The 27,040-nt window shown below is 49.0% G+C and overlaps 2 protein-coding genes across 3 annotated transcripts in view; one reads left to right on the top strand and one right to left on the bottom strand.

Annotated features, from left to right (window-relative positions):
- Window positions 1-861, top strand: part of CYSTM1 (cysteine rich transmembrane module containing 1) — a 75,984-nt gene extending 75,123 nt beyond the window's left edge. The window contains exon 4 of the mRNA XM_089336172.1: window positions 381-861. Within this exon, the coding sequence (XP_089192298.1) occupies window positions 381-487 (107 nt within the window). The 3' untranslated portion in view covers window positions 488-861. The remainder of the gene's footprint in view (window positions 1-380) is intronic.
- A 613-nt stretch (window positions 862-1,474) lies between these two features.
- The window catches only part of PFDN1 (prefoldin subunit 1), a 66,894-nt gene continuing 41,328 nt past the window's right edge, over window positions 1,475-27,040 (bottom strand). For both annotated transcript variants that reach the window (XM_089335962.1, XM_002710251.6), the window contains one exon: window positions 1,475-2,299. In XM_089335962.1, coding sequence (XP_089192088.1) covers window positions 2,236-2,299 — 64 coding nt within the window. In that variant the 3' untranslated portion in view covers window positions 1,475-2,235. The remainder of the gene's footprint in view (window positions 2,300-27,040) is intronic.

The raw sequence follows: 27,040 nt of genomic DNA on the forward strand, positions 1-27,040 counted from the left end.
CATGAAAAACCAGGGCTCTTGGTATTCTCTGAAGGCATAAAGCCGCTTTGGAGGAGATTTTAATTCCCATCCCTCATAGTCTTGGGTGCCAGCTTAGCTGTATCTGAAAAGATGCGGGGGAGGACTCAGGGTCCACCGGCTATGGCTGTCCAAGTGTGGGGTTGGCTCACACACCCCCAAGGCCTGACCCCAAGAACAAGTATGCTCAAAGGAGAGAACGTCCGTGAAGAGCTGAGCCGAATGCCCAGCACCATCATCAGCAAGGGCAGGGGCAAAAAGGCAGCATCCATTCTGCTTCCTGGCTTTTACCTGCCACCAACAAGACTAACTTCACAGGTTTGTGCCAATTCATTCTCACCCCCTCTGCTCTCTCCCCACAGTGTACGTGGTGGAAGACCAAAGAAGAGATGACCTGGGCCCATCCACCTGCCTCACAGCCTGTTGGACTGCTCTCTGTTGCTGCTGTCTCTGGGACATGCTCACCTGACCGGCCTGGCTGCCTGTCCTGCCAGCTCTGCCGCCATCTCTGATAGGTGCACCTGCCCATCTTTTCTGATTGCTGTAACAAATGACTAGTTCTGCACAGACGCCTGTACCTTCAACACTAGGGGTTCTAGATTAGCAAGGGTTGCTGCTGTTTAATTCAATGACTTGATCTTTTTAATGTTCAGAATCCATTTCTTATTGATCCCTAACAAATGTGCTAAATGATGATCCATTTTTTTGGCCAAAGGCTTAGTTATGAAATATATATTTATAATTTTTAAATTATATACATTCAAGGTAGTGGCAAGACAAGACATACCACTGAATGATTTCTCTGCTAACACCTGTATGTTTCAATAAACCTGTTGAAACCTCGGCTGTCTAAATGATTCCAGAAAATCTAAGACCCCTGGGTCTGTGCAGCATCCACTTAGAACCCCACTGCTCGCTGGGCTGGGACGGTGTGGGGGTGGCTCCCCAGCCCCGAGCCGCTGCCCCTGGGAAGCAGGGTATCCTCCAGTCGGGTCACGTTCCCCGGCCCTCCTCAGAGAGGAGCTCAGGGCATGAGCGTTCACCAGTGCAGTGTGTACCCATTTTTACCCTGTAGTAACTGGGGTGCCCCAGACCCGCTCTCACACAGCCATGGCAAGGCTTTCCTGCTCTCTCAAACTGTCAGCCATTCATATCTTTGGCCACAGGGTGGCGCCAGGCTGCCGCAGCAGTGCATCAGATGGCCTTCCTCAGCTGGCTGGTGACAGCTCCCTGTTCTCTTCCAAAGCACTGAGTGGCAGCTGATAAAATGGCATTCTCTTGGGAGACTCAAAAAAATGTCCTTCTGGGGCATCTGTTAGTTCTGCGTTGCAAATGCTCCCGCTGTGTTGAGACACACAGAAGCACACACGGAAGCTCCAACGTTCCGCCTCCAGGGCGCAGCAGACCCTGAACCCAGGAGCAGAACAATGGTCAGATGTAGGAAAGCAGGAAGGGGTGAGTTGCAAATGTTTATTATCTTTGCTTTTGATATACTTTGAAAATTCACAGAGTTTAATTTTTAGTAACGGTTCTGTTTCACAACTGGCTTGCAACAAAATTCCTGAAAATCGAATCACTGGCTCTCCCGAGCCGGGACAAGCCAGCTCCAGCACACCGCGGCCGCCCGTGAGCCTGGAGGATTTCGTGTCCACCCTAAGACATTGTCCAACAGCACAGCCTGGAAGCTGCTGCTTGCTGGGAGCTTTGTTACCACGTGTGGGAGGAAGCAGGACAGGATTCTCCAGGCAGGCTGCCCTGGAGGAACCAGTGCAGGGGGTGTGTGTGTATGTCAGGTCCAGGAGGGGAAGCGGGGAGGGCGGGACCCACTCCCCAAGGAGGAAAAGGCAGCTGAGGCAGAGACCGCCACCGCCTCTCCTCTGTTCCCAGGCTGAGTGGAGTGGGACAGATGCCTTTGATTGGCTGACCCATGTGCTTAGCGGTGGGCCCACTCTTCTCTCTCCCAGGAATTCAGGACTCAGGAGAGAGGAGGGGCCTGGGCAGGAGTGGCAGAGCCAGGATAAACAAAGGACACAGGGAGGACCCTGAAGGGGGTGCAGACTGATGCAGAAGATGTGGGGGTGCTAGGCCATGCAGATAAAATGTCCGTCAGAGCAGAGAGGGGGCTGCTCCCTGCTTGGGCCCCTCAGCCCTTGCCAGGAATGGGAGGGTCAGGAGGAGGAGCATCCCTCAGAGGGTACTACTGTGCCCTTCGTGCCATCAGCATCTCCCGGATGTTGTCCTCTGCTTCCTTAACGCTCCGCTCCAGGTAGGACTTTTTCTGCTGCAAAGAGAAAGCAACAAGGGTTAGGACCGGGTGAATGAGCCTGACTGGCAGATGCAGCTTTTACGTCCAATGGTTTGGCTTCTCCTTTGTGATCCGTGACTTCCAGGAGCACGCTCTACTGGGAGCCAGGTCCCCACCGCCAATCCCCAGGCAGGGTGAGACGGCCTGGTACGGGAAGTCGAAGAGCTCTGCAAGACAGGCTTCGTGCCCCCAAAAGGAAGCAGACTCTAAAAACAGGCATCTCGGGACACGAAGTTACACCAGACAAAGGCCAGGAAATTCCAGGACAAAGCTCCTGCCCTGTAACGCGCTGTCTCCTCTCAAGGTTTTCCATGGACCGGGCCAGGCGCCCGCAGCAAAGACCGCGCACTCTGCCGCCCAGTGCCGTGACAGTGTATCCCGCGTCTCACACAGGCAGATGAGTCAGGAGCAAACCTGCTTTTCTAATGAAACTGCTCCCTGCCAGGAATCCAGGACAGTGACACACGGAGTAAAACAGACCTTCTGGAGGTTTTCCTTTTACCCCATCTGGGTCCTAAATTAAAAATCTCAATGTAGACAAAGAACGTTGACTACTTTCAGGAGCCACATCTGGCCCACGATTCAGATGAGTCAAAGGAAATGCTGTGTGCCCATGATCTGCCCTGTGCTCACCCCACAAGGACAGTGGCCTCACCGCTGGCCCTGCCCTGAGGAGAGCTGTGGCTGACAGCCACGAAGCTCCCTTTGGAGGAAAACTACTCGAGAATAAACTTTCCCCTCCCAGGTACACACAATGCAGCCAGAAATATGGAGCAGGGCCCAAGCACCCCAGGTGCCCCCAGTGTACTTCTTGCTCCCACCTCCTGCACTCAAGTGCCCACATGACCCAGGGGTGCCAGGGAACAGCTGAGGCAGGGGTTGGGCGAGCCATCCCAACAGCACAGTCTACTCTGACCACCCTGCCTGGCAAGTGATCCCCAACCACCTATTTCTGCGGCTTCCCCTTAAACTCTGGAATCCCATTACATATTCCTCTCCCTCCTCCTACTCTCAAAGCTTCGGGCTGGGGCTGGGGCTGGGGCTGGGGCTGGGGCACAGTGTGTTAAGATGCCACTTGCGGGGCCAGCACTGTGGTGTAGTAGGTTAAACCTCCACCTGTGGCACCAGCATCCCACGTGGGTGCCAGTTCATGTCCCAGCTGCTCCTCTTCCAATCCAGCTCTCTGCTAATGGTCTGAGAAAGCAGCAGCAGATGGCCCATGTACTTGGGCTCCTGCACCCGGTGGGGAGACCTGGAAGAAGCTCCTGGCTCCAGATCAGCTCAGCTCAAACATTGTGGCCATTTGGGGAATGAGCCAGCAGGTGGAAGACCTTTCTCTCTCTGTCTCTCGGTAACTCTACTTCTCAAATAAACAAATCTTTAAAAACAAAAAATATGCCACTTGCAACGGTGCCATTCCATGTTGGAGTGTCAGTTTGAGTCCCAGTTGCTCCACTTCCAATCCAGTTGCCTGCCAATGCACCTGGGCAAGCAGCAGCAAACAGCCCAAGTGCTTGGGTCCCTGCACCCGAGTGGGAGACCCAGATGGAATTCCAGGCTACTGACTTCAGCCTTACCCAGCCCTGAATGTTGCTATTTGGGGGGGTGAGCCAGCGCAAGGAAGACCTGGATTCATCTCTCCACTCCGCAACCTGCATAGCCCATTCACTCTGCTTTTCAAGTAAGTGAAGAGTTTTTTTAAAAAAACAGCTTTTTCCTACAGGAGCCAAATATGGCATGCACAAATCTGCTCCTGTGTGAACCTCTGACTCCTGACTGACCTCTCCAAGTTCAAATATTCCCTAAGGTGGAAAAAGCCCTGCCTCTCTCATCTCCCATCTGTCCAACTCACACACAATCCTTACGACACACAGGAACTCCATAAAAGTTCATAGTGACCATGACAACAATATGACAGCCACAAATGCAGATTGTTGCTAAGCAATTTTAAATACATTGCTAAGGCTCATATAGTCCTATCATTGTGCTATCAAAGTGGGAACTTACGCTTCCTTTGATAAACAACCCTTAGACTTGACTTGTGGCAAGTTAAAAAGAGGCAAATACGAGTGACTCCTGACACACCACTGAGGAATGCACAAGTGCTAGGTAGATAGTGAGAGCTGTGCACCACCTGGGCACCTCTTGGCTCCAGCCCCACAGGAAGCTAAGGACAAGGCCAGTGGAGTACGCAGTGTTCTCCCCAGCAATAGCCAGTGCTCAGGACCCAGTCCTGCCACGCCCGGATTCAGTCAACTTGCTGCCACACTAGCCAGACCGGCAACCCCAAGCATCAGCAAGAGCACTTCTGCCCTGCTGCCCAGGCCTCTGGCCAAATCCGGGTTGTAGTCTCAGCTTTAAGAGGTGCCAGTGTTGTGGCATAGCAGATAAAGCTGCCACATGCAACGTCAGCATCCCATATGGGTGCCAGTTCGAGTCCTGGCTGCTCTATTTCCAATTCAGCTCCCTGTTGATGGCTTGGGAAACATGGCAGAAGATGGCCTAGGTGTTTGGGCCCCTGCCACCCACATGGGAGCCTGGAAGCAGCTCCTGGTTCCCAGCTTCAGCCCTGGTTGTAGCAGCCATCTGGGGAGCAAACCAGTGGATGGAAGATCCCGCCCCTAACTCTTCCAAATAAATAAATAAATAAATAAATAAATAAATAAATATTTCCCCCAAAAAAGTTAGCTATTCCATAATACCGGTTCCTTCTATCTTGTACTTTCATGAATTTCATCACTGCATATTCTGAGGTCTTCAAAATATTATAAAAACACTATAAATAATACCTTTAAATCTTCAATTTAATAAACAGACATGTCTAAAAAATATAACAGATGGGAATTCCTATTATGGTGGGACTCATTTTCTAACTGGACTTCCATAGCTTCTGTCTTATCCCCAAGCACCTCTCAGCCCTAATCGACCCCAGACTGAGGCACCTGCTGCAGACTGCACTGTACCTGACAGAGAGAAGCTGATGTTCCAATTCCTCCCAGCTCCCTGTGACTGTGAACTTATTTGGGAAAAAGGTCTTCATAGACATAGATAAATGAAGATGAGATTACCACCTGGGTGGGCCCCAAGTGCACGATGAGAAGGCCATGTGAAGATACACACACACACACACACGGGGAGGGGGGGACACCACATTTTGATGGAGGCAGAGACCAGAGTGTTGCATTTACAAGGCAGGAATGCCCAGGACTGCTGGCAGCCACCAGAAGCAAGAGGCAAGGAAACATGCAGAGGGAACAGAGCACTGGAGTACTTGGATTCTGCAGTTGCAGCCTCCAAGAACTTAAAAGAATACATTTCTGTTGTTTGAAGCCACTGCTAATTGGTTGTTCGCTGTGTGGCCAGGAAACCAACACAGCACCTACAATGAGGGGAGTCCACGGAGACACAGTCCATTCCAAGACTGCTGGTCATCAGATGCCTTATCCTGCCATGGCTCTGACCCCAGTGAATTGCAGAGGCCTGGGGGAATGTCCCTAGAAGTTTACATACTGGGGTCATCCGTATCCCCAACATGATTGTGGTAGAAACGACCTACATACAAATGGGGCTGTCAGAGGACAAGGAAAATTAAAGAACAATGATTAAGTCTAACTTTCTCTTCCTTGAACCTTCATAGCTATTCCTCAAATTAATAAGCAAGCCAGAAACTCTGTGGATCCAACCTTCCGCATTTCTGCAGGTGGCAACTCCATTTACCCACTCACACTCAACATCCAGCAGCAACAAAACCTGTTAGCATTATCTCAAAAATTTATCCAGAATCTGACCTTAAGCAACAGCCTTACATGAGGTCTCATTTCTTCTTCACACAGGGCTCGATCATCTTTAAACAAACACAGCCCTTGTTCAGAGTCCAAGGCAAAGCCTTTTATCTTGGTCTGTGTGGGCTGCTGTAACAGCAGGTGCACCTGGGTAGCTTTCGATCAATAGAAATTCATTTCTGAGTTTTGCAGGCTTCTGCAGGCCGGGAGGCCATGCAAACTCCAAGTCCAGCGAGGCCTCACTTTCTGGTTCGTGGGTGGCAGAGGGACAAATGAGCTCCCTCAGGACTCACAAAAAGAACACTCATCCCACTCATGAGAGCGCCACCCCACCCTCCTAACCTGATCACCACCCAAAAGGCCCAACTCTTTTTTTTTTTTTTTTTAAGATTGATTGATTTATTTGAGAGGTAGAGCTAGAGAGAGAATAAGAGACAGAGAAAGAGGTCTTCCTTCCATTGGTTCACTCCCCAAATGACCGCAGTGGCTGGCATTGGGCTGATCCGAAGCAAGGAACCACAAGCTTCTTCCGGGTCTCCCACCTGGGTGCAGGGGCCCATGCACTTGGGCCATCTTCCACTGCTTTCCCAAGCCAATGAAAAGAGCCAGATCGGACCTTAGAAGTCAGTATTTCAACACAGGAAATTCAAAGTTTGACTGTGGTTACTTTTCAACTGTCAGAAAGCCGGGGATGGTCTTGCCTTCAGCAGCCCCCAACCACCTGCCCTGTCTCACTCCTCCAGTTCCAGCCACACCAGCTCCATGTGTTCTTCCAGTCCACGAGGTTCGCGCCTGCCTGGCCTCTGTTCTCCACTGCTCTCTCCCCACCAGTGCCTGTAGTATCTGCTCTCTCACTCCTGCAGGCCTCTGTCAAGCGTCACTGGATCTGGGAGGCCTCCTTGGCCACATATTCCCCCTCCACCACCATCCCTCCCCTCCCCCCGCCGCCGCCGCCCTGGTTGTCCTCCACGGCATGTAGCACCACCTGAAGCAGTAACTGCCTGACTGGCTTTCCTCAGGAGGCAGAAAGGCCAACGAGGCCAGGACTTGGTCCTGTTCCTTGACAGACTCCTGGAGTCAAAAAGAGCAGCTGATGCCTGACAGGAGTTCACCAAGCTGGGATGAATCAAGAGTATTCACTACGGGAAATGAGGCCTCAGCCCCCTCCCCCAAGGTGAATAAATGAGGACCACCCACCGAGGAAGCAAAGGCAGAAACTGATCACTGTCCATCAAGGTGCTTTCAGGCTCTGGCAGTGCCCTCCGACCTCCGCCCCTGGATAGGTATACATTAAAACTCAAACCTCACTGGCAGCGGCATCAAAGCCGCAGCAGGTCAACTTGAAAAACCAACCACCCAGGGCCAGCACTGTGGTGTAGCCGGTGAAGTCCTCGCCTGCAGTGCCAGCATCCCACATGAGTGCCAGTTCGAGTCCCGGCTGCTCCACTTCCGATCCAGCTCTCTGCTATAGCCTGGGAAAGCAGTGGAAGACAGTCCAAGTCCTTGGGCCCCTGTACCCACATGGGAGACCCAGAAGAAGCTCCTGGCTCCATACTGGTGCAGCTCCAGCCGCTGTGGCCATTTGGGGAGTGAACCAGTGGATGGAAGATCTCTCTCTCTCTGCGAAAGAAGAAAGAAAAGAAACGAAAAGGAACGGAGGAACAGAAGAAGGAAGGAAGGAAGGGAGGGAGGAAGGGAGGAAGGAAGGAAGAGCAACCACCCTCACTTCCCATGTGCTGGGCTCTGAATCCTTGAGAACCAGCTCCCTCGGGCGGGGGTGGGTGGGGGTGTGCATCCGGAACCCACACCTTCCTCCAACAGTCCTGGGAAGGTCCTGCAGCCTCTCTGGCCTTGCTGAGCAATTTCCCTTGGAAGCCTTTCCCTAGGAAATTCTCCAGGGGCAGCAGACCGCAAAGCCCTGGGCACAGCAACATTCTGGTGGGGTCCCGTCTTGATGAGACACTCTGGGATTTCCTGTGGGTCCCCCTGTGGCCAGGGAAACGACATGGCTGGCGTCTGTGCTACAGCTGAGGCTCTCTTCTCTGGGAGTCAGACTGAAGGGCCAATGTTTCCCTTTCCTCTCACAAAGCAGAGGCTCAAGTCCCCAGAACTTTTCTGCCACGATGTGGCCTCTGAAATAGACTCCAGAGGTAATTCATCCTGGGACAAAGCCGCTACAGTGTTTTTCTTTTCTCAGGAGTGGTTACTTCCTTTTTGTCAGGCCTAGGGCTGTAGAAGATGCCTCTCCTCTGTGACCCTCTACTTTGCCCATTGTTTTTTTGTTTTATTTTGTTGACAGGCAGAGTGGGGGGAGAGAGGGAGAGGGAGGGAGAGAGAGGGAGGAAGGGGGAGGGGAGGGAGGAGAGGGAGGGGGAGGGAGGGGAGGGAGAGGGAGAGGGAGAGCGAGGGAGAGGGAGAGAGAGAGAGAGGGAGAGGGAGGGAGGAGGGAGGAAGGGGGAGGGAGAGAGAGAGGTCTTCCTCTTCCGTTGGTTCACCCCCCAATGGCCGCTCCGGCCGGCGCACTGCGCTGATCCGAAGCCAGGAGCTTCTCCCGGTCTCCCATGGGGTGCAGGGCCCAAGCACTTGGGCCATCCTCCACTGCTCTCCCGAGCCACAGCAGAGAGCTGGACTGGAAGAGGAGCAACCAGGACAGAATCCGGCACCCTGACCGGGACTAGAACCTGGGGTGCTGGTGCCGCAGGTGGAGGATTAGCCCATTGAGCCGTGGCGCCGGCCAACTTTGCCCATTTGTTAAACGAGAATCTGGACAACACCAACGTGGCCTGTCCCCACTGCCCTTGATGTCTCCCGAGCCACAGACCTCTATCTTCAAAGGAACTCATCTAGAAAGGCTGAGTGAGGGGCGACATGGTGAGTGACAGCAGCCCCCTGGGCAAGACAAGGACATCTCAGGTTCCCTCCCGTCCGTGATGCTCTGTGACACCTGTGTCCTGACAGACCCTCTGCTCTGGGTCCCCGTTTCTGATGTGGAGTTGACCTACCCTGGTCACCTACTTGTTCTCTTCTGATGAAGCCATGGTGTCCAGCATCTCCAGACCACTGTCAACTTCAAGGCTATGGCCAACTTCGGTCTCTTCCATGACTCCCAAATAAAAAACCTCAAGAGCCTCACTGATTCTCATGTTCTCTCAAACTACAAAACTATAAAATGGCAGGGTAGGGGGTGGACGTAGTGACGCAGCATGTAAAGCTGCAGCCTGAGAGGCTGGCATCCTGTATGAGCGCAGGTTTCAGTCTGGGCTACTCTGCTTCTGATCCAGCTCCCCCCATTGTGCCTTGGCAAGCAGTGGAGGACAGCTAAAGTGCTTGGGCCCATGCAGCCATGTGCGAGACCCAGAGTTCCAGGTTGCCAGCTTCTGCCTGGCCTAGCCCGGGCCACTGTGGCCATTTGGGGAATGAACCAGCAGATTAAGATTTCTGTCTCTGGCCGGCACCGCGGCTCACTAGGCTAATCCTCCACCTGGGGCGCCGGCACCCGGTCCCAGTTGCTCCTCTTCCGGTCCAGCTCTCTGCTGTGGCCCGGGAGTGCAGTGGAGGATGGCCCAAGTCCTTGGGCCCTGCACCCGCATGGGAGACCAGGAGAGGCACCTGGCTCCTGGCTTCGGATTGCCACAGTGTGCTGGCTGCAGTGTGCCGGCCGGAGTGGCCTTGGGGGGGTGAACCAACGGAAGAGGAAGACCTTTCTCTCTCTCTCACTGTCCACTCTGCCTGTCAACAACAACAACAACAAAGAAAAAGATTTCTGTCTTTGTCTCTTCCTCTCTTTTTATCTGCTACTCTGCCTTTCAAATAAAGAAATAAATCTTGAAAAATTAATTAATTTAAAAAATCATCAAGGTGACAGTTGGCCATGATGGGGAAGTTTAGCAAGAGGCCAAGAATTCCCTGAAGCCTAAGGAGGTCATGCTGGCATATAGGGGCAAAACATGGAAGGAGACGGAAAACACAGAGGAAGAGGAAAAAAGAAAGGCAATGAGAGGAAACAGAGATGCCAGAAAGGGGAAAGAGGCGGAGAGAGGAGCAGTGAAGGGCTGGGGGTGGGGAGGACTGTAGGGGTAAAGGACTCGCATGGTCTGAATGGATGAGGGGCGCTCACCAGAGGCGGGACAGGCAGACGAAACCTGACCAGGGACCGAAGCTAAGAGACCGGGGACTGGTAATCCAAGGACGGATCCACATCACCACTGAGGCTATAAGGAGTCTGCATGGCAACTGGCGAACCACACCATTGGGAGGCAAGGTCAAAGTCAGAGAAAGCAATCCTAGACATGAGTCAGGAGAAGAGGAGGAGATCTCAGAGTGGGTTACCGTCCTTGCATCATCTAGAAACTCTTTTTGAAATGTTCTTTAAAGGTCTTGCTGTGGAACACCAAGGACAAAAGACCTTGTCAGCTAAGCACTGACCTTGTTTTTCTCTCAGGCTTCTGTCCACCTGCCAAGACCCAGACACTGCTCCCACATGGGTCAGACCCCCAATCCGCGCCCACAATCATGTACTGCTACCAACCAACTCAAGCTGCCAAGAGCAACCTCTACAGAGGCCCTGAGAGCAGATACACTGCAGGGAAATTGTGATTTCCTCAGACTGCCGGAGGTTCAGTGCTCTACACACGTGGCCCCCCAAACACATCAGCTTCACACTAAGACTCGCCATGTGAGACACACAGGCATGGACTGTCAGCCAAGCTGGGATGACAAAGGAGACAGAAAGCTCACAGCTAAGCAGAGTTAGGAAGGGCTTGTACCCAGATGCACATGGTGCTGACCTCCCTTCAGCCAGACAAATCGCCGCCATATGCAGGCCTTACGCTTAGTAAAGGGGACAATGACAAGCCAGGAAATCCTGTCTAGTGATGGGCAGTTACAAGAGGTTTGGACATGTGATTCATGCAAGATTAAGGGGGAGAAAGAACTTTTTATTTTTTAAAGATTTTATTTATTGGGCCGGCGCCGCAGCTCACTAGGCTAATCCTCCGCCTAGCGGCGCCGGCACACCGGGTTCTAGTCCCGGTCGGGGCGCCGGATGCTGTCCCGGTTGCCCCTCTTCCAGGCGAGCTCTCTGCTGTGGCCCGGGAGGGCAGTGGAGGATGGCCCAGGCGCTTGGGCCCTGCACCCCATGGGAGACCAGGAAAAGCACCTGGCTCCTGGCTCCTGCCATCGGATCAGCGCGGTGCGCCAGCTGCAGCGCGCCAGCCGCGGCGGCCATTGGAGGGTGAACCAACGGCAAAGGAAGACCTTTCTCTCTGTTTCTCTCTCTCACTGTCCACTCTGCCTGTCAAAAAAAAAAAAAAAAAAAAAGATTTTATTTATTTATTTGACAGGCAGAGCTACAGACAGTGAGAGTGAGAGGGTGAAAGGTCTTCCCTTCATTGGTTCACTCCCCAAGTGGCCATAACAGCCAGAGCCGCACCAATCCGAAGCCAGGAGCCAGGTGCCTCCTTCCAGTCTCCCATGCGGGTGACCCGGGCCATCCTCCATTGCCCTCCCACGTCACAGCAGAGAGCTGGACCAGAAGAGGAGCAACCAGGATCAGAAAGGTGCCCATATGAGATGCCGGCGCTGTAGGCAGAGGATTAACCTAGTGTGTCACAGCGCTGGCCCCAGATAAGGAATTTAATCGCTACCTTAAATATCTAAAACAGCATCTCTTAAAGTTTGATTCCTATGCCAGCAGCATCCAAATCTCCTGAGAACTTGCTAGAAATGTAGATTCTAGAGCCCCCAGACCCAGTGAACCAGAAACACAGAGGGTGGAGTCCAGTCATTTGTTTTTACATCCTGCAGGTGATTCTTCGATGCAGGTTGAATATGGAGACAGACTCTTCTAAATCAGAAGTCTGCAATTTTTTTTTCTAGAAGGAGTCAACTAATAAATATTTTAGGGTTTGTGGGGTCATCCCTGGTACAGTTACTTAACCTCACTACTGCACACAGCAGCCTAGACAACGTATACACAAATGGGTGAAGTACAAATGAATGGGAATGCCTGTGTTTCAAAAACAGACAGTAGGCTGGATCTGGCCAGCAGGCTAAATTTGAGATTTCTGACTTTCGATGACAGCTGCCTAATAAAAGCGAAGTTACCATTCATTTAGCTCACCCCCACACCATTTCTGCTCCTTTCTCCTGCACAATCAGTGGTCCCTGAAGTTCTCAACAGGATACTTCCCATCTAACTCCCCACTCCTCACTGCTACGCATGGACCCCACCCTGAGTCCCTCCACTCTGCTGTCAATGGCTCCCCTCTTCCCTCTCCATCACTGCTGTACCATTCAAGATGACTTGAGGACGAGCCATCCAATACCACACATCCCCTGCAACTTTCGGCTTCAGCCCACATCAGTCACACAGCCCACAGCCACACGGGAGGCCTCACTCACATCAGAAACTGCACTTAATCGCTTCCTCTGAAATGTCCATTTCCCCACCACTATGTCACATACTCTTGCAGGTTGCTTCTGTATGATCCTTTCGCTTCCAACCTATCTTCAACCTCATCACTCAACACCAAGTTTTTCAGTCTCCACTACACTTCCACAGTCTTTTCCCATCCCGCTCAGCTTGGCTTCCACATTCCATCACTTACATTCACTCTCCTGGTAAGGCCCTCCGTGCTCTAGCCCCTCTCCCTCAGCTGCCAGCCCAGGTTAAACCCAACCATCTACCTACTCCATGCTTTTAAGTGAGCAGCTGAATGTTGCTGGAGAAAGGCATGTAACATGCTGACTGGTCTCAGTTTAGATTCAGGGCCCTGCACTTCAAATGGGCACTCACCATAGGCTGGAAACTGTAACGTTCTTAATACGTTCATTCAACTGCTCCCCAAAGAACTAACTGATACGTGGTCTCACCTCCTCGGATCTCTTATTCTCCCTTCTCCCTCAGCTCCCTGAGAAAACCAGCACCGTCTGGTGAGAACTCTGCCCCTGCCCACTGCCACAGGTACTAACGGACCTGTTTGTGTATAGGCTCTTCCTCCTAGTACAAGGAGAACCAAACCAAAACCCTCCTACTTGGGCACTGATTCCATCCCCAGATGCCTTTCCAAAAATTTCACTGCCACAGTCATCCTTTCTTTGCAATCATAAGACTTCTCTGCAAGATCCTTCTTGATGAGGCAAATCATTTCAAAACTTTCTTGATCCCACAGTCCTCTTGATCCCACAGTAGGTACTGCCCTCTATATCTCATCTCCTCTTCTTAGCAGAACCTGCTTGGTCTACTGGTCGTAGGCGTCTCCACTTCCTTCCCTTTTGCTCCTCAGAACTCTCCAATCAACTTTCATCTGTTCTAGAGAACTCTCTGGTTCAGGCCCAGGAACCTCTGCTGGCCAAAGCAATGGTTACTTCTGTTTCTTTTTCATGCAACTCCACACCAGCCTACAGTGCAATTCTTGAAATACTTTATTCTGCTAGCTTCATGACACCACACCCTTTTCCTCTTACATCACTGGCTACTCTTTCTAAGTTCTCCCTTGTTGACTGCCCCTCCTTTGCTCAATTTCTAAGGCTGGCATTTAACAGGGAGCTCCCTGGAACTTCTCCCCATCTGCACCATCTCTTAGCAACTCTCATCTAATCTCACAGCTTTAAACATTATTATGATTTCTAAATATGCATCCCCAACTCTCACCTCCCCTTAATTCCAGATTGACATACCCAACTCATTACAAAACATATCCTCTCAGATGTCAAACCCACACTTAACATGTTTAAAATAAATACAATTTATTTACAGTGACCCTACCCCTCCCAGTCTTCCCCATCTAAGTGAATGGCACTCATCCAACTGCTCAATTTAAAAAATACAGAAACAAGCCAGCGCCGTGGCTCAATAGGCTAATCCTCCGCCTTGCGGCGCCGGCACACCAGGTTCTAGTCCCGGTCGGGGCGCTGGATTCTGTCCCGGTTGCCCCTCTTCCAGGCCAGCTCTCTGCTGTGGCCCGGGAAGGCAGTGGAGGATGGCCCAAGTGCTTGGGCCCTGCACCCCATGGGAGACCAGGATAAGTACCTGGCTCCTGCCATCGGATCAGCGCGGCGCGCCAGCCGTGGCGTGCCAGCCACAGCGCGCCGGCCGTGCCGGCCAATGGAGGGTGAACCAACGGCAAAAGGAAGACCTTTCTCTCTGTCTGTCTCACGCTCCACTCTGCCTGTCAAAAAAAAAAAGAAAAAAAAAAAAAGGCCTCATGACCATTCTGTCCTTTTCTCACATGCTTCAATGAACCCAATGAACTTCTTCCTATCTTAAGACATTAACACTATTTGCACCTCCACCTGCAATGTTCTTCCTCCACAGTCCTGAAGCAGTCATTCCTCTTCCTTCAGATCGTACCTTTCCACAGAGTATATGAGTATCCCCTAAATACTCAACTAAAGGAGGGACTCAGTAATCCCCAAATACCACTTGCAGCATTTCAGTGTTTCTTGCTCAGTTTATTGTCTGTATCTCAGTGTAAGCTCCCTGAGATGGATCTTGTCTGACTTGATCAATGCTTCACCCCTAGCACTGAGAACTGGCACTTAATTCATCTAATCAACATTTATTGAACACCTACAGTATTTTAGGCCCAAAGAGCACTGGGATGGGGGCCAGCGCTGTGGCGCAGTAGGTTAAGCTTCTGTCTGAGGCAATGGCATCCCATATTGGCACAGGTTCGAGTCCCGGCTGTTCTGATCCAGCTCTCTGCTATGGCCTGGGAAAGCAGCAGAAGATGGCCCAAGTGCTAGGGTCCCTGCAACCACATGTAAGACCCAGAAGAAGCTCCTTGCTCCTGGCTTCAAGGTGGCCCAGCTCTGGCTGTTGCAGCCTTTTGGAGAGTGAACCAGTGGATGGAAGACTCTTCTTTCTGTAACCTACCTCTCAAATAAATAAAAATCTTAAAAAAAAAAAAAAAAAAAAAAGAGCACTGGGATTACAGCAGTGAGTCACACAATTATTCACACAAGTTACACTGTCTCAGGGCACACAGACACTTAATCACCACTTTAGTAAGTGTTCCGAGGGAATGGAGGAAATACCTGATATAAAAAGGAAATAACAGAGGCACTTTTGAGCTAATCTCTACGGATAAGTAGGAATTCCCTAGTGGAGAGGTGAGAGTGGGGAAGCCAGCAACTCTAGGCAACAGGACAGTATGTGCAAAGGTCAGAGGAATCATAATGGAGCATGTGTTTGGGGAACTGACCGATGACCAACAGCCAGTGAAACTGAAGGAGAGCAAGGAAATGTGATACTATCGACAGATGAGGCTGTTGGGGCTGAACTCAATCATGTAAGGTTTTAAGCCATATTAAAATTGTGCTTGTTTTCTTAGGATTTATTTTATTTATTTGAAAGATAAGAGTTACAGAGAGAGGGAGGAAGACAGATATCTTCTACCCAATGTTTCACTTCCCAGATGGCCACAAAGGCTGGGCTGAAGCCAGAAGCTTCATCCGGGTCTTCCACGTGGGTGCAGGGGCCCAAGGATTTGGACCATCTTTTGCTGCTTTCCCAGGCACATTAACAGGGAATTGGATAAGAAGTGGAACAGTAAGGACATGAACCAGTGACTATATGGGATGCTGGCACTACAGGTGGTGTACAACCTGTACAATAACAACCAAGCTGTTATTGTTCTTTTTTTTTTTTTTTTTTAACAAAAGGCTTATTATTTGAAAGGCACAGAAAGAGAGCTGTCTTCCATCCTTTGTTTCACTCCCCAAATGATGAAAGCCAGGAGCCTGGAACTCCAACCAAGTCTTCCATATAGGTCCACCATATAGGTGGCAGGAGCCCAAGTACCTAGGCTATCATCTGCTGCTTTCCCAGGCACATTAGCAGGGAGCTGAATGGGAAGTGGAGCAGCCAGGGCTCAAACTAATGCTCGTATGGAATGCCAACATGGTAGGTGGTGGCTTAACTCACAGCTCCACAACTCCAGCTCCAGCCAAGTTTTGGTGTTTTTCTTGAAAGCAATGGAAAGCAATTGGGCTTTTAGGCAGCAATGACAAAAATCAAAGTTCCACTGAAAACAGACAGATAATCACTCAGGCTGAAGTACAGAGAATGAATTAGAACAGCTTCCCAAAGAATGCCCTTTGAGTAATATGTGAGCAACAGATGTGCCCAATATATTGATCCCTTCAGTCCCTGGGGTGGTTGGTTGAAACCAGGTTTGCCAAAATCTCTGACTTCAAGCACCTTGGCCAGTTACCCCAGTGAATTGTGCAAATACTGTTTTCTGGGTGCTGTAATATAGAGAAGCTTAGCACTGTACCACAAAATACAAGTGTGAATCTTGGAAACTTACTAGGAGGCCGTGATGACAGTCTTGGAAGGAGGTGTCACTATCCTTGGAGTGGCGATGGAGATGGAGAGAAGATTTAAGAAATATTCAGAAGGAAATCAACAACAGGCCTTCACCACAACCTTTATTAGGTATCAGAACACGTAGGAGGAGGAGGGATGGCATCAAGAAGGACCTCCCAAGATGCCCGTCTTGCCTGCACACTGCCTGGGCATTAATACCTTTTACCAACAGAAGGAATCCAGGAGGACAAGTCTGGAAGAGAAGACTAAGGTTTGAAATTTGTTTTGGACTTAAGTTTAAGGGGCCTGTAAGGCATTCAAGTGAAAAATGAAAAGAAAACTAGACTGGATCTGAAGCTCATGGAAGAAATCTGGGCTAGAGACATAATTTTGCATACACTTGTTAAGAGAAGTCATGAGAAGGGACAGAATTCCTAGAAAGAAGATAGAATAAGGGAACTTAGCCTTAAAGAAATTCAACATTTTATGGGCTGGCACTGTGGCATAGACAGTAAAGCCACCACCTGCAGTGCCAGCCTCCCATATGGGCACCAGGTTCAAGTCCCAGCTGCTCCACTTCTGATCCAGCTCTCTGTTACGGCCTGGGATAGCAGCAGAAGATGGACCAAGTCCTTGGGCGTCTGCACCCACGTGGGAGACCCAGAAGAAGCTCCTGGCTCCTGGCTTCAGATCGGCCCAACTCTGGCCATTGTAGCCATCTAGGGAGTGAACCAGCGGAAGGAAGACCTCTCTCTCTGACTCTGCCTCTTCGTAACTCCACCTTTCAAATAAATAAATAAATGAATAAATCTTAAAGAAAGAAATTCAACATTATAAGATTGGAAAGAGGAGAAGGAACCAGCAAATAATACCTAAAAAGAGGGAAACTGTGTCACAGAAATCAAGTGCAGCACTTCAGAAGAAATGATGAGATCACCAGATACCACGGATGCATTCAAACAGGGACAGTGACAACATCATGCCAAAAAATGGTTGGGGGCTGGAGGCAGGAGCCTCTAGGATATCTTCCAACCTAAAACAACGAGACAACCCTAAAATTCCTTGAGGGAAAATGAGCTACTGTAATAGTCACAAACAATCCTCCAGAGTAATGTACATGGAATGCAGTGTCAGAACCAATAATTTACCTCCTATCTTCAACAAGGCAGGGGGCCTCATGCAGGTCCAACACAAGGATTATAGACAGCATCAGTATAATAAATGATGCTAGAGAAATGACTAGAAAGGTTGAAATGCTGTATTCAGGAACTAAAGGAGCAAAGAGAACATCCTTCAGACACCACACAATGCCCCACAGGTGAGGAGTCCGTGCAGCACAAAGGTACTAAAGGTATGACAATCTTGACAACTACTTGTCTGTTTCAAGAACTGAGCAAAAAGTATCAGGGGAAGGAGCACAGCACATTACCAGTAACACCCCCCAGCATTCAACTCTAGGGTCTTTCTTTCTGAAACCACCTAACAACCACAGTCTACATAGAACAGACTTTTCAGTTCCACTGTATCTGAAAAAATGTATACAACACACGAAAGCAGGACGTTTCCCAGTGCACGTTCTTTTTATCTTGATTTTCCAAGTTAAAAGTATTCATCAGGATGGGGTCAGGCACTGTGGAGAGAGGCTAAAGCCGCTGGCATCCCATATGGGCACTGGTTCAAATCCCCAATGTTCCACTTCTGATCCAGCTCCCTGCTTATGCACCTAGGAAAGCAGCAGAAGATAGCCCAAATGCTTGGACCCCTGTATCTACATGGGGGACCCAGAAGAATCTCTTGAAGAAGCTCCTCCCTTTGGACTGGCCCAAGCTCCAGATATTGTAGCAATCTGACGCATGAACCATGGATGGAAGACTTCTGTCTCTCCCTCTTTCTTTCTGTAACTGTCTTTCAAATAAATAAATCTTCATTAAAAAAAAAAAAGTATTCATCAGGGAGCTGGCACTGTGGTACAACAGCTTAAGCTACCATCTGCAATGTCAGCACCCCAAATGAGCATAGGGTCAAGTCATAACTGCTTGCTTCCGACTCAGCTCCCTGCCAATGTGTCTGGGAAAGCGACAGAGATGGCCCAAGCACTTGGGCCCCTGACACCCACGTGGCAGACCCAGAGTTTCTGGCTCCTGGCTTTGGCCAGGCCTAGCCCCAGCTGTTGTAGTCATTTGGGAAGTAAACCAGCAGATGGAATATCTTGCTCTGTTTCTCCCTGTCACTCTTTCAAATAAACAAATCTTTAAAAACAAAAGAAAAAAAATGTATTCGTCAGTAACAAGGACTACAGGGAACTCTACAAACTCTAAAATTCTATGAGCAAAAAAAAAGAAAAAAGAAAAAGAACAGAAAGTCCCACTATTTCAGTTTGTCCCACTCTCACAATGGACAGCGTTTACAGTGGAGTTTGGCCTGTAGGCAGGGTAAAGAGGTAGGTGAGCTGGGTGTGCCTGCTGAGAGAGGAAGAAAGGGCAACACCTTGCATTCCTAGAAGTGGAGGTGTAACTGACTCAATTCAACTGGGCACAGGACTAACATGCAGGTGTGTGTGGCAAAACCTGAAGTCAGTCTGTGTTCTCTGCTCCAAGCGAGTCTCTAGAATTCCTATTTTCTTACAACTCAACACCATAAAGACAAACAGCCCAACTAAAAAATGAGCTAAGGGCTCAAAAAAAGTTTTCTCCAAAGATGTATTAATGGCTAACAAGCACATGAAAAAATGTCCAACATCAATAAAAATTACAAAATGCAAATAAAAGCCACAGTGAAATACTACTTTATACTCCTAGGATGGCTCTAACCAAAACCAGAAAATATAAAGTGTTAGCAGGGCTAAGGAGAAACTGGAACTGCCATTCACTGCTAGTGGAAGTAGAAAACAACACAGGGGCTATGGAAAACCATCTGGCAGTTACCCAAGAAACCAAGACATAAAGTTACCTAGTGACTCAAAAATTACACTGTGAGGTATAAACCCAAGAGAAATGAAAACAAGTATCTGAACGAAAACTTGAGAATGTGCCTAACAGTAGTATTCCTAATAGCCAAAAAGTGGAAACAATGCAAATGTCCATCAACTGAAGAGTGAACAAACAAAACATGCTTCACCCACATGGAGTATTACTCAGACAGAAAAAGGGAAAAAGTAGTGATACACATGCTACACCACTAATGAACTCTGAAAACAATTAAATTAAGTGAAAGAAGTTAGACACAAAAAAACCACAAACTGTATGATCCATCTACATGGACATCCACAATAGGCAAATCTACAGAGACAGAAAATAGATTAATACTTGCCAGGTGCCAGGGGAGGAGAAAATGGGCACTGACTGCTTAATGGGTGAGGGGTTTCTTTTCAGGGTGATGAAATGTTCTAGAATCCGACAGTGGTTAAGGTTATGCAACAGTGTGAATTTTACATTATGTGAATTTCCCCTCAATTCTAAAAACAGGAATTCCTATTCTTTCTCAAAATGCTGCACCCAAAGGGAAAAGATGAGACATTAAAGCTCTATGTATGAAACCACGCAAGGCAAGGCAAGTTCCTAATGAATCATTTTCACCAGCAAAATCATTTCACCAGTCCTACTCCATCCAAAGCCTTAAGAGTAATACACAAAGCAGCCAAGGTAAAATAAACTGATATATTAATTTCTGAAAATTAATGTTTAAGCAGAAGCACAGAGCATTTAGATGAATGAATGAATCAGGTACTCTGGGAGAGCCAAAAGACAAACAAGGGCAAGGAAATTTCTATGTGATCACATTACCACTTTTCCAATCAAGTAACATATTTATACAACTAAAAAAATAGAGATACGGCAACCGGAAACCCATAAAAGGGCCTGGGGACAGTGAAAACAAGCAAAGCTCAAAGCACAGCAAGCACAGAAGCGTGACTCACCGCCCTCCTCAGCTGATCTGTGTTGGTCAGCAGAGGGTAGAACTGGGGAACTACAAATGTGCTCTGATAGCAAGGGGCTACTAACAAAGCTTTCCAAAAACCTTGGCTTTCTTCTCATTAATACAAAGAAAACTCATAGTTAAACTTGTCAGTATCACAAGAAACACTGTTCTCTAACTTGAAGCTAAACTTCCAGGTCAGGCAAGCAACCCAAGACCTTTGTCCATAGTGCCGCGTGTTCGGAGGAGCACTGAGAGGTCAGGTCCACCTCACCCACATTTCCACTTCTCCAATCCAGAGCGATGTAGGGCTCACACCATGATGTAATCACCCTACAGACCAAACGTCAAAGCCACCACTTGTCCCCAACTCCACACCCACCAAGTTACCATGGAACTGGTGTCAACAGAATGGCTAGCTCTGATCTGAGGAGCTGACATAATACCAATTAAATTTATAATGACAGCAGAGTAATAAAAGAGCCCTTGGCACACTACTCGGGGCAAACATGATTCAAAGGGTAGTTTTCACTCTGCCCTTTCTTCAATTTCCAGATGCCAGCCATGCAGAAACTACTCACAATCTCTGCTCAAACGGTGTTTAGGGGACCTGCCATTTTATAAGAAGTATTAGAAGGCTCAGCGACTCACAGTATCAAACCATGGCATGAAAATCCCCAATTATTTCAGAGGAAAAATGAATGATCTAGTGGTTGGAGTCTAGACCCTGGAATCCTGGGTTTCACTCTGACCACCCTCTCTTGCTGGTTCTGGCTTTGAAAGGCTACATGAACACCATTTATGAAACATGGGCAAAGGCTACCAAGTTCATGAGATGGTTGCACCACAGAATCTTTGGCTATCAGGAAATAAGAGCAGCAGAAATCCCTGACCTGCTGGCACTTATCCCCTGGAGTCCACCATTCAGTCCTACTATGGCTTTATTTATGCTTCACACAGAAGTCTTCAGGCCCTCTAGCCACACTCACAAGGTGTATACTTAAGTTATCAATAATGAGTTCCTTAAATAAAATACAAAAGTCACAAGTTCTTATAGAATATGCTACAGCAGTTAAAATGAATGAGCTACCTATTTATTAGTAGGGATAGAGCTCAAAACTTGCTAATGAAAAACAAAATTTGTTGAAAGAAATTATGTCATTTTCTCACCATAAGATGTATATAAAATACAAAATGCAAAGACCCAGACCAAATCTTTGACAGTAGTTGTTTCTGGTGGACAGAAGTGAGAATGGGGTGAGAACAGGAGAAAGGTTATAGAGAAAACTTCAGTGTCATTAGTATTGCTTCATTCTTCTAAGAAGAAAAGAAAAAAAAGTTGAATAGAACTGACAGTCACTGCTGTCAACAAAAAGCCATGGCTCGGCCAGCGCCGCGGCTCACTAGGCTAATCCTCTGCCTTGCGGCGCCGGCACACCGGGTTCTAGTCCCGGTCGGGGCGCTGGATTCTGTCCTGGTTGCCCCTCTTCCAGGCCAGCTCTCTGCTGTGGCCAGGGAGTGCAGTGGAGGATGGCCCAAGTGCTTGGGCCCTGCACCCCATGGGAGACCAGGATAAGTACCTGGCTCCTGCCATTGGATCAGCGCGGTGCGCCGGCCGCAGCGCACCAGCCGTGGTGGCCATTGGAGGGAAGACCTTTCTCTCTGTCTGTCTCTCTCTCACTCTCCACTCTGCCTGTCAAAAAAAAAAAAAAAAAAAAAAAAAAAAAAAGCCATGGCTCATGAAAAAGTAGTTCCTTCTCCATGGAGGGAGCTGGTCCCAACCTCTATGCTTGGCACCATCTCAGCACAGCCTTGTCCATATGGGTACTCACTCAGCTCTCTGGATTCACACTGCACACTGCCCACACCTCTGAAAGGTACTTAACCCCCAACAGTGACCCAGGGCTCAGTCCATGAATCTTGTCCTTTCTATAGCTACTAGCTTCCCGGTTCAATTCTGAAACTTTAAATCCCATCTATGATAATTTATACATAATGCTTAATCTTACCTCCCCCACCTTAGAGTTCTGGACTCACAGATCCAACAGTCTAGTCAACAACATCTCTGCTGGGATGTCTCAACTCTATCTCAAAGGCAACCACTGCTCGTTTGCTTTTAAAATTCGTTTTGAAACTCAAGACTGAATTGACTAAGAAACACCAATACATGAATGAACCCTAGCACATCTGTTCCTATAAATATGTGGTAGAATGTCTATAACAGGACAATCTCTGTGGAGCAATCTCTGTGGCGCTCGGAACACATGGAAAGCAGGGTGGAAACCACACTGAATGAACGGCACTGGCACTACAAATAGCTACTTGCCCAAAATAAGTGCTGATTTCATTCATTTTAGCTTTTTTTTACTTTTTAAGATTTACTTATATTTGAAAGGCAGAGAGAGAGAGAAAGGGGGGAGGGGAAGGGAGAGAGGGAGAAGGCAGAGGGGAAGTGAGAGGAAGAGGGAGAGATGGGGAGGGGGAGAGGGAGGGGGAGAGGAAAAGAGGGAGAGAGGGGAGGGGAGAAGAGAGGGAGGGAGAGAGGGAGAAGGAGAGGGAGGGAGAGGGAAGAGAGGAAGAGAGGGGGAGGAGAGGGAGGGAGAGAGGGAACCGGGTAGAGAGGGAGAGGGGGAGGGAGGAGGAGAGGGAGGTGGGGGGGGAGGGAGAAGGAAGAGGGAGAAAGGGGGAGGGGGGAGAGGGGAAGAGGGAGAGAGGGGAAGGGAAAGAGGGAGAGGAGAAGAGGGAGGGCAAGAGGGAGATGGGTAGGGGGGAGGGAGAGAGGAAGGGAGACAGGAGAAGGGGAGAGGGGGAAAGAAGGAGAGGGAGAGAGGGGGAAAGGGAGAGGAGATGGGGAAAGGGAGAGAGGGAGAGAGGGAGGTGGGAAGAGGGGGAAAGGGAGAGGGGGAAGGGCGACAAGGAGAAGAGGAGAAGGGGAGAGGGAGAAACAGGGAGAGGGAGAGAGGGGGAGAGAGGGGGAGAGAGGGGGAGAGAGGGGGAGAGAGTGGGGTAGAGAGGGGGAGGGGGGAGAGGGGGGAAGAGAGAGGGAGAGAGGGAGAGAATCTTCTATCTGCTGGTTCACTCCCCAAATGGCCCCAATGGGAAACGCTCAAAACTGGGCCAACCAAAAGCAAGGAGTCAGGAGCTTTTTGTGGAACTCCCATATGGCTGCAAGGGCCCAAGTACTTGAGCCATCTTCTGCTGCTTTCCCAGATGCATTAGCAGGGAACTGGATAGGAAGCAGCCATGACTCAAACAGGAGCCCACACCAGCACCACAGGCAGGCAGCAGCTTTACCTCTTGTGCCGGTACCTCATTTTAGCTTTAATTCCTTTCTCAGTCAGGGTGGAGAACATCCAGCCTGTGGGCCATAAAAGACCAGCGAAATTACTTTGTCTGGCCCTGCCTAGGCAACTGCAGGCAGGACTCAAAATTCAATACATCTATATAGCAGGCTAACTTTTTTGTTCATAATTATGTGTGGCTTGCAAATGATGTTATTAATATCCTAACAGCTCCTGTCAAAAGAAAATGTTCCTGATCCCTGCTTCTTAGCCCTCACTGCCCACTCTAACCCTCCATTCCAACTAACACTCCACTTCCAAACTTTGGTTCAGTTCACCTTTGATTAGAAACGCCCTCTCCTCTGCTCCAGCCCCATCCAGCAAAATTCTTCCTGATTCTTCAAAGCCAGATGAATCACCCCTCCCTCACAAACCCATGCCAGATCTGCCCAGCAGCACAATGAATGCCTTAGGTGGAAGAGAGCGAAACCTTCAAAGCTTTTTGACTCTTCTCTTTTACCCCCAAACCCAATCATCTTAGCTGTACCTTAAAATTTATCCAGAGTCTGAACAAGTCCATTGCCACCATCCTGATTCCAGACACCACCACCTATCTCTCACTTGGACAATGCAATAGCCTTTCACTAAACTAGGGAGTAAGGCAGGTTGGTGACTTAGGAAATGTTTCACAGAAAGCATCCCCAGAATCTGTGCTATCTCTGTGCTTAGATCTCCAAGTAGTAGGTGAATACCAGAATGTCCAGCAATATGCAGGCTTTCCCAAGAATTTCAAACACAATTAATTTTTCCTTCAGTGTAAAAAGTGATCAAGTTGGGGCCGGCGCCGTGGCTCACTTGGCTAATCCTCCGCCTGTGACACCGGCATCCCATATGGGCATTGGGTTCTAGTCCCGGCTGCTCCTCTTCCAGTCCAGCTCTCTGCTGTGGCCCAGGAAGGAAGTGGAGGATGGCCCAAGTGCTTGGGCACCTGCACCCGCGTGGGAGACCAGGAGGAAGCACCTGGCTCTTGGCTTCAGATCAGCGTAGCTCTGGCCGTAGCGGCCATTTAGGGGGTGAAGCAATGGAAGGAAGACCTTTCTATTTGTCAAATAAAAATAAATAAATAAATAAATAAAAAATAAAAAGTGATCAAGCTCAGATACAGTTCGTATCCCAAAAATAAAATTGCAGAGAGTATTTTAGATAAGACTTAAATATAAAAAATATAAATATAAAAAACCAATAAGCCCTCAGGTAAGTCAACAAAGGATGTAAAAACCAGAAATCTAATTCAAAATTTTCTCTTGGTTTTCACACATGCCACTACAGGGACTCCACAGCAAGGGATAGGAAAGGCATTAACGCACTCCTTAGTGATCTTCCACGGCTTAGAAACAAGTACTAGATTGCCATCTTTCTTTAGACAGTTGTTTCTATTACAAGGAAGCGGTGAAGGCACAGAGAGGTCAAGAGCCAAACCAAAGTAGAGCTTTAGACTGACAGCGTGGGTTGAAATTAAATGTAGCTGCACTGGAGTCACACATATGGTTAACTGTACCAAACAACCTGACTCTCTCTGAACAGAGTTAGGAGAGAGTAGTAAAGAGAAGGACTTCATTTACACCCTCATCTCCCATTTCTAACCATCGCCCTCCCTCTCACATTCTCTCTTACAGGCCTACTGCACATTTCCACTGCCCAAAGCCACACTAAAGCCAAGCAAAACACCCCAAGTGCCTGGCTCATCTCTTGCACTGCTTGAGCCCCCAGGCTCGGGCTCCACACTCTCGGTGGAGGTGGGTCCGTGAACCCCAAGGGCTTTAGGAAATGGAAGAGTTCACACAATGTTCCTGTCAGCACTTTAAACAAAAAAATACATTCAATGAGAACAGTACCAGCTCCTTCTGCCCTTTCTCCCTAGGCACTAAATTAAATAGATTACAGACAGAGGCAAGAGCTGGCCTTAGAACAGCCTCCCCCTTATTTGTTATTTTTAGCAATTTAGTTCGACAACGCCTGACAACTAAACATGCCTAGAATAGCTACAGGGAGGGGGGATTATCAGATACTACCAGCATAAAAAAACACTAGTCCTCACTTCCTCCAACCCTAAGAAAGAATCATTTTCCATGTCTTTATAGCATCACACAGAGTTTGAGCCTGCAGAGTCACATATAAAAACAGAATACGTAACACACCAATGGAAACCGATAACGTTTCCTGACCTGGAGTAGTGCTCCACCCTTCTATGTGTTCTCTTAAAAACAAAAGTTAAATCATTTTACACAAAAGAGTACAATGTATCTGAATTCATTCCAGAAAAATTCCCTCACAAAATGATTCTGTCCCCAAAAGAATACCTCCATGCAGAGTGGTAGAGTTCACAATTTTAGCATGCTGGTGGCAGATATTTGTTTGGAAAAAAAAAAAAAAAAAAAAAAAAAAACAGGGGCCAGTGTTGTGGCACAGGGGTTAACGTCCTGGCCTGAAGTGCTGGCATCCCATATGGGCGCTGGTTCGAGACCCAGTTGCTCTACTTCCAATCCAGTTCCCTGCTATGGCCTGGGAAAGCAGAAGATGGCCCAAGCCCTTGGGCCCCTGCACCCACGTGGGAGACCTGGAAGAAGCTCCTGGCTCCTGGCTTTGGGTTGGCGCAGCTCCGGCTGTTGCGGCCATCTGGGGAGTGAACCAGCAGATGGAAGACCTTTCGAGACCCAGTTGCTCTACTTCCAATCCAGTTCCCTGCTATGGCCTGGGAAAGCAGAAGATGGCCCAAGCCCTTGGGCCCCTGCACCCACACGGGAGACCTGGAAGAAGCTCCTGGCTCCTGGCTTTGGGTTGGCGCAGCTCCGGCTGTTGCGGCCATCTGGGGAGTGAACCAGCAGATGGAAGACCTCTCTCTCTGCCTCTCCTCTCTCTGTGTAACTCTGACTTTCAAATAAAAATAAATAAATAAATCTTAAAACACAAATAAATAAATAAAATGAGATGGGAGATATCCTCCGATTAATCATAATGTACAACACCAATGTGCAATCACCATCCACTGTCTCCCAGATGTATCAACAGGAAGCTGGATGGAAAGCACAGGCAGCTGGGACTTGAACAGGCATTCCCATAAGGGATGCAGACACCCCAAGTGGCAGCTCAACCTGCTGCAACACAACACCCACCCCTTGTAATTCATTTTAGAAGACAAAGCCTTAGTTAGGAGCAGGCATTTGGCCCAGCAGTTAAGCCCCCAGGTGGAACACGCACCTCTCAAGTCAGAGCGCCCAGGTTCGAGGTCCATGCCCCAGCTCTGCTACTGACTCTAGCTTCCTGCTCATTCTGGGTGGCAGCTGGTGAGGGCTCAAATAGTTGGGCTCTTGTTACCCACATGTGAGACTAGGTTTTTGCAGCAGCAGGGAGCTCCATCAATTTCTTT

The sequence above is a fragment of the Oryctolagus cuniculus genome, chromosome 6 (assembly GCF_051225735.1).
Source record: "Oryctolagus cuniculus isolate XC-2025 breed Fujian yellow rabbit chromosome 6, ASM5122573v1, whole genome shotgun sequence".
NCBI classification, from domain to species: domain Eukaryota; kingdom Metazoa; phylum Chordata; class Mammalia; order Lagomorpha; family Leporidae; genus Oryctolagus; species Oryctolagus cuniculus.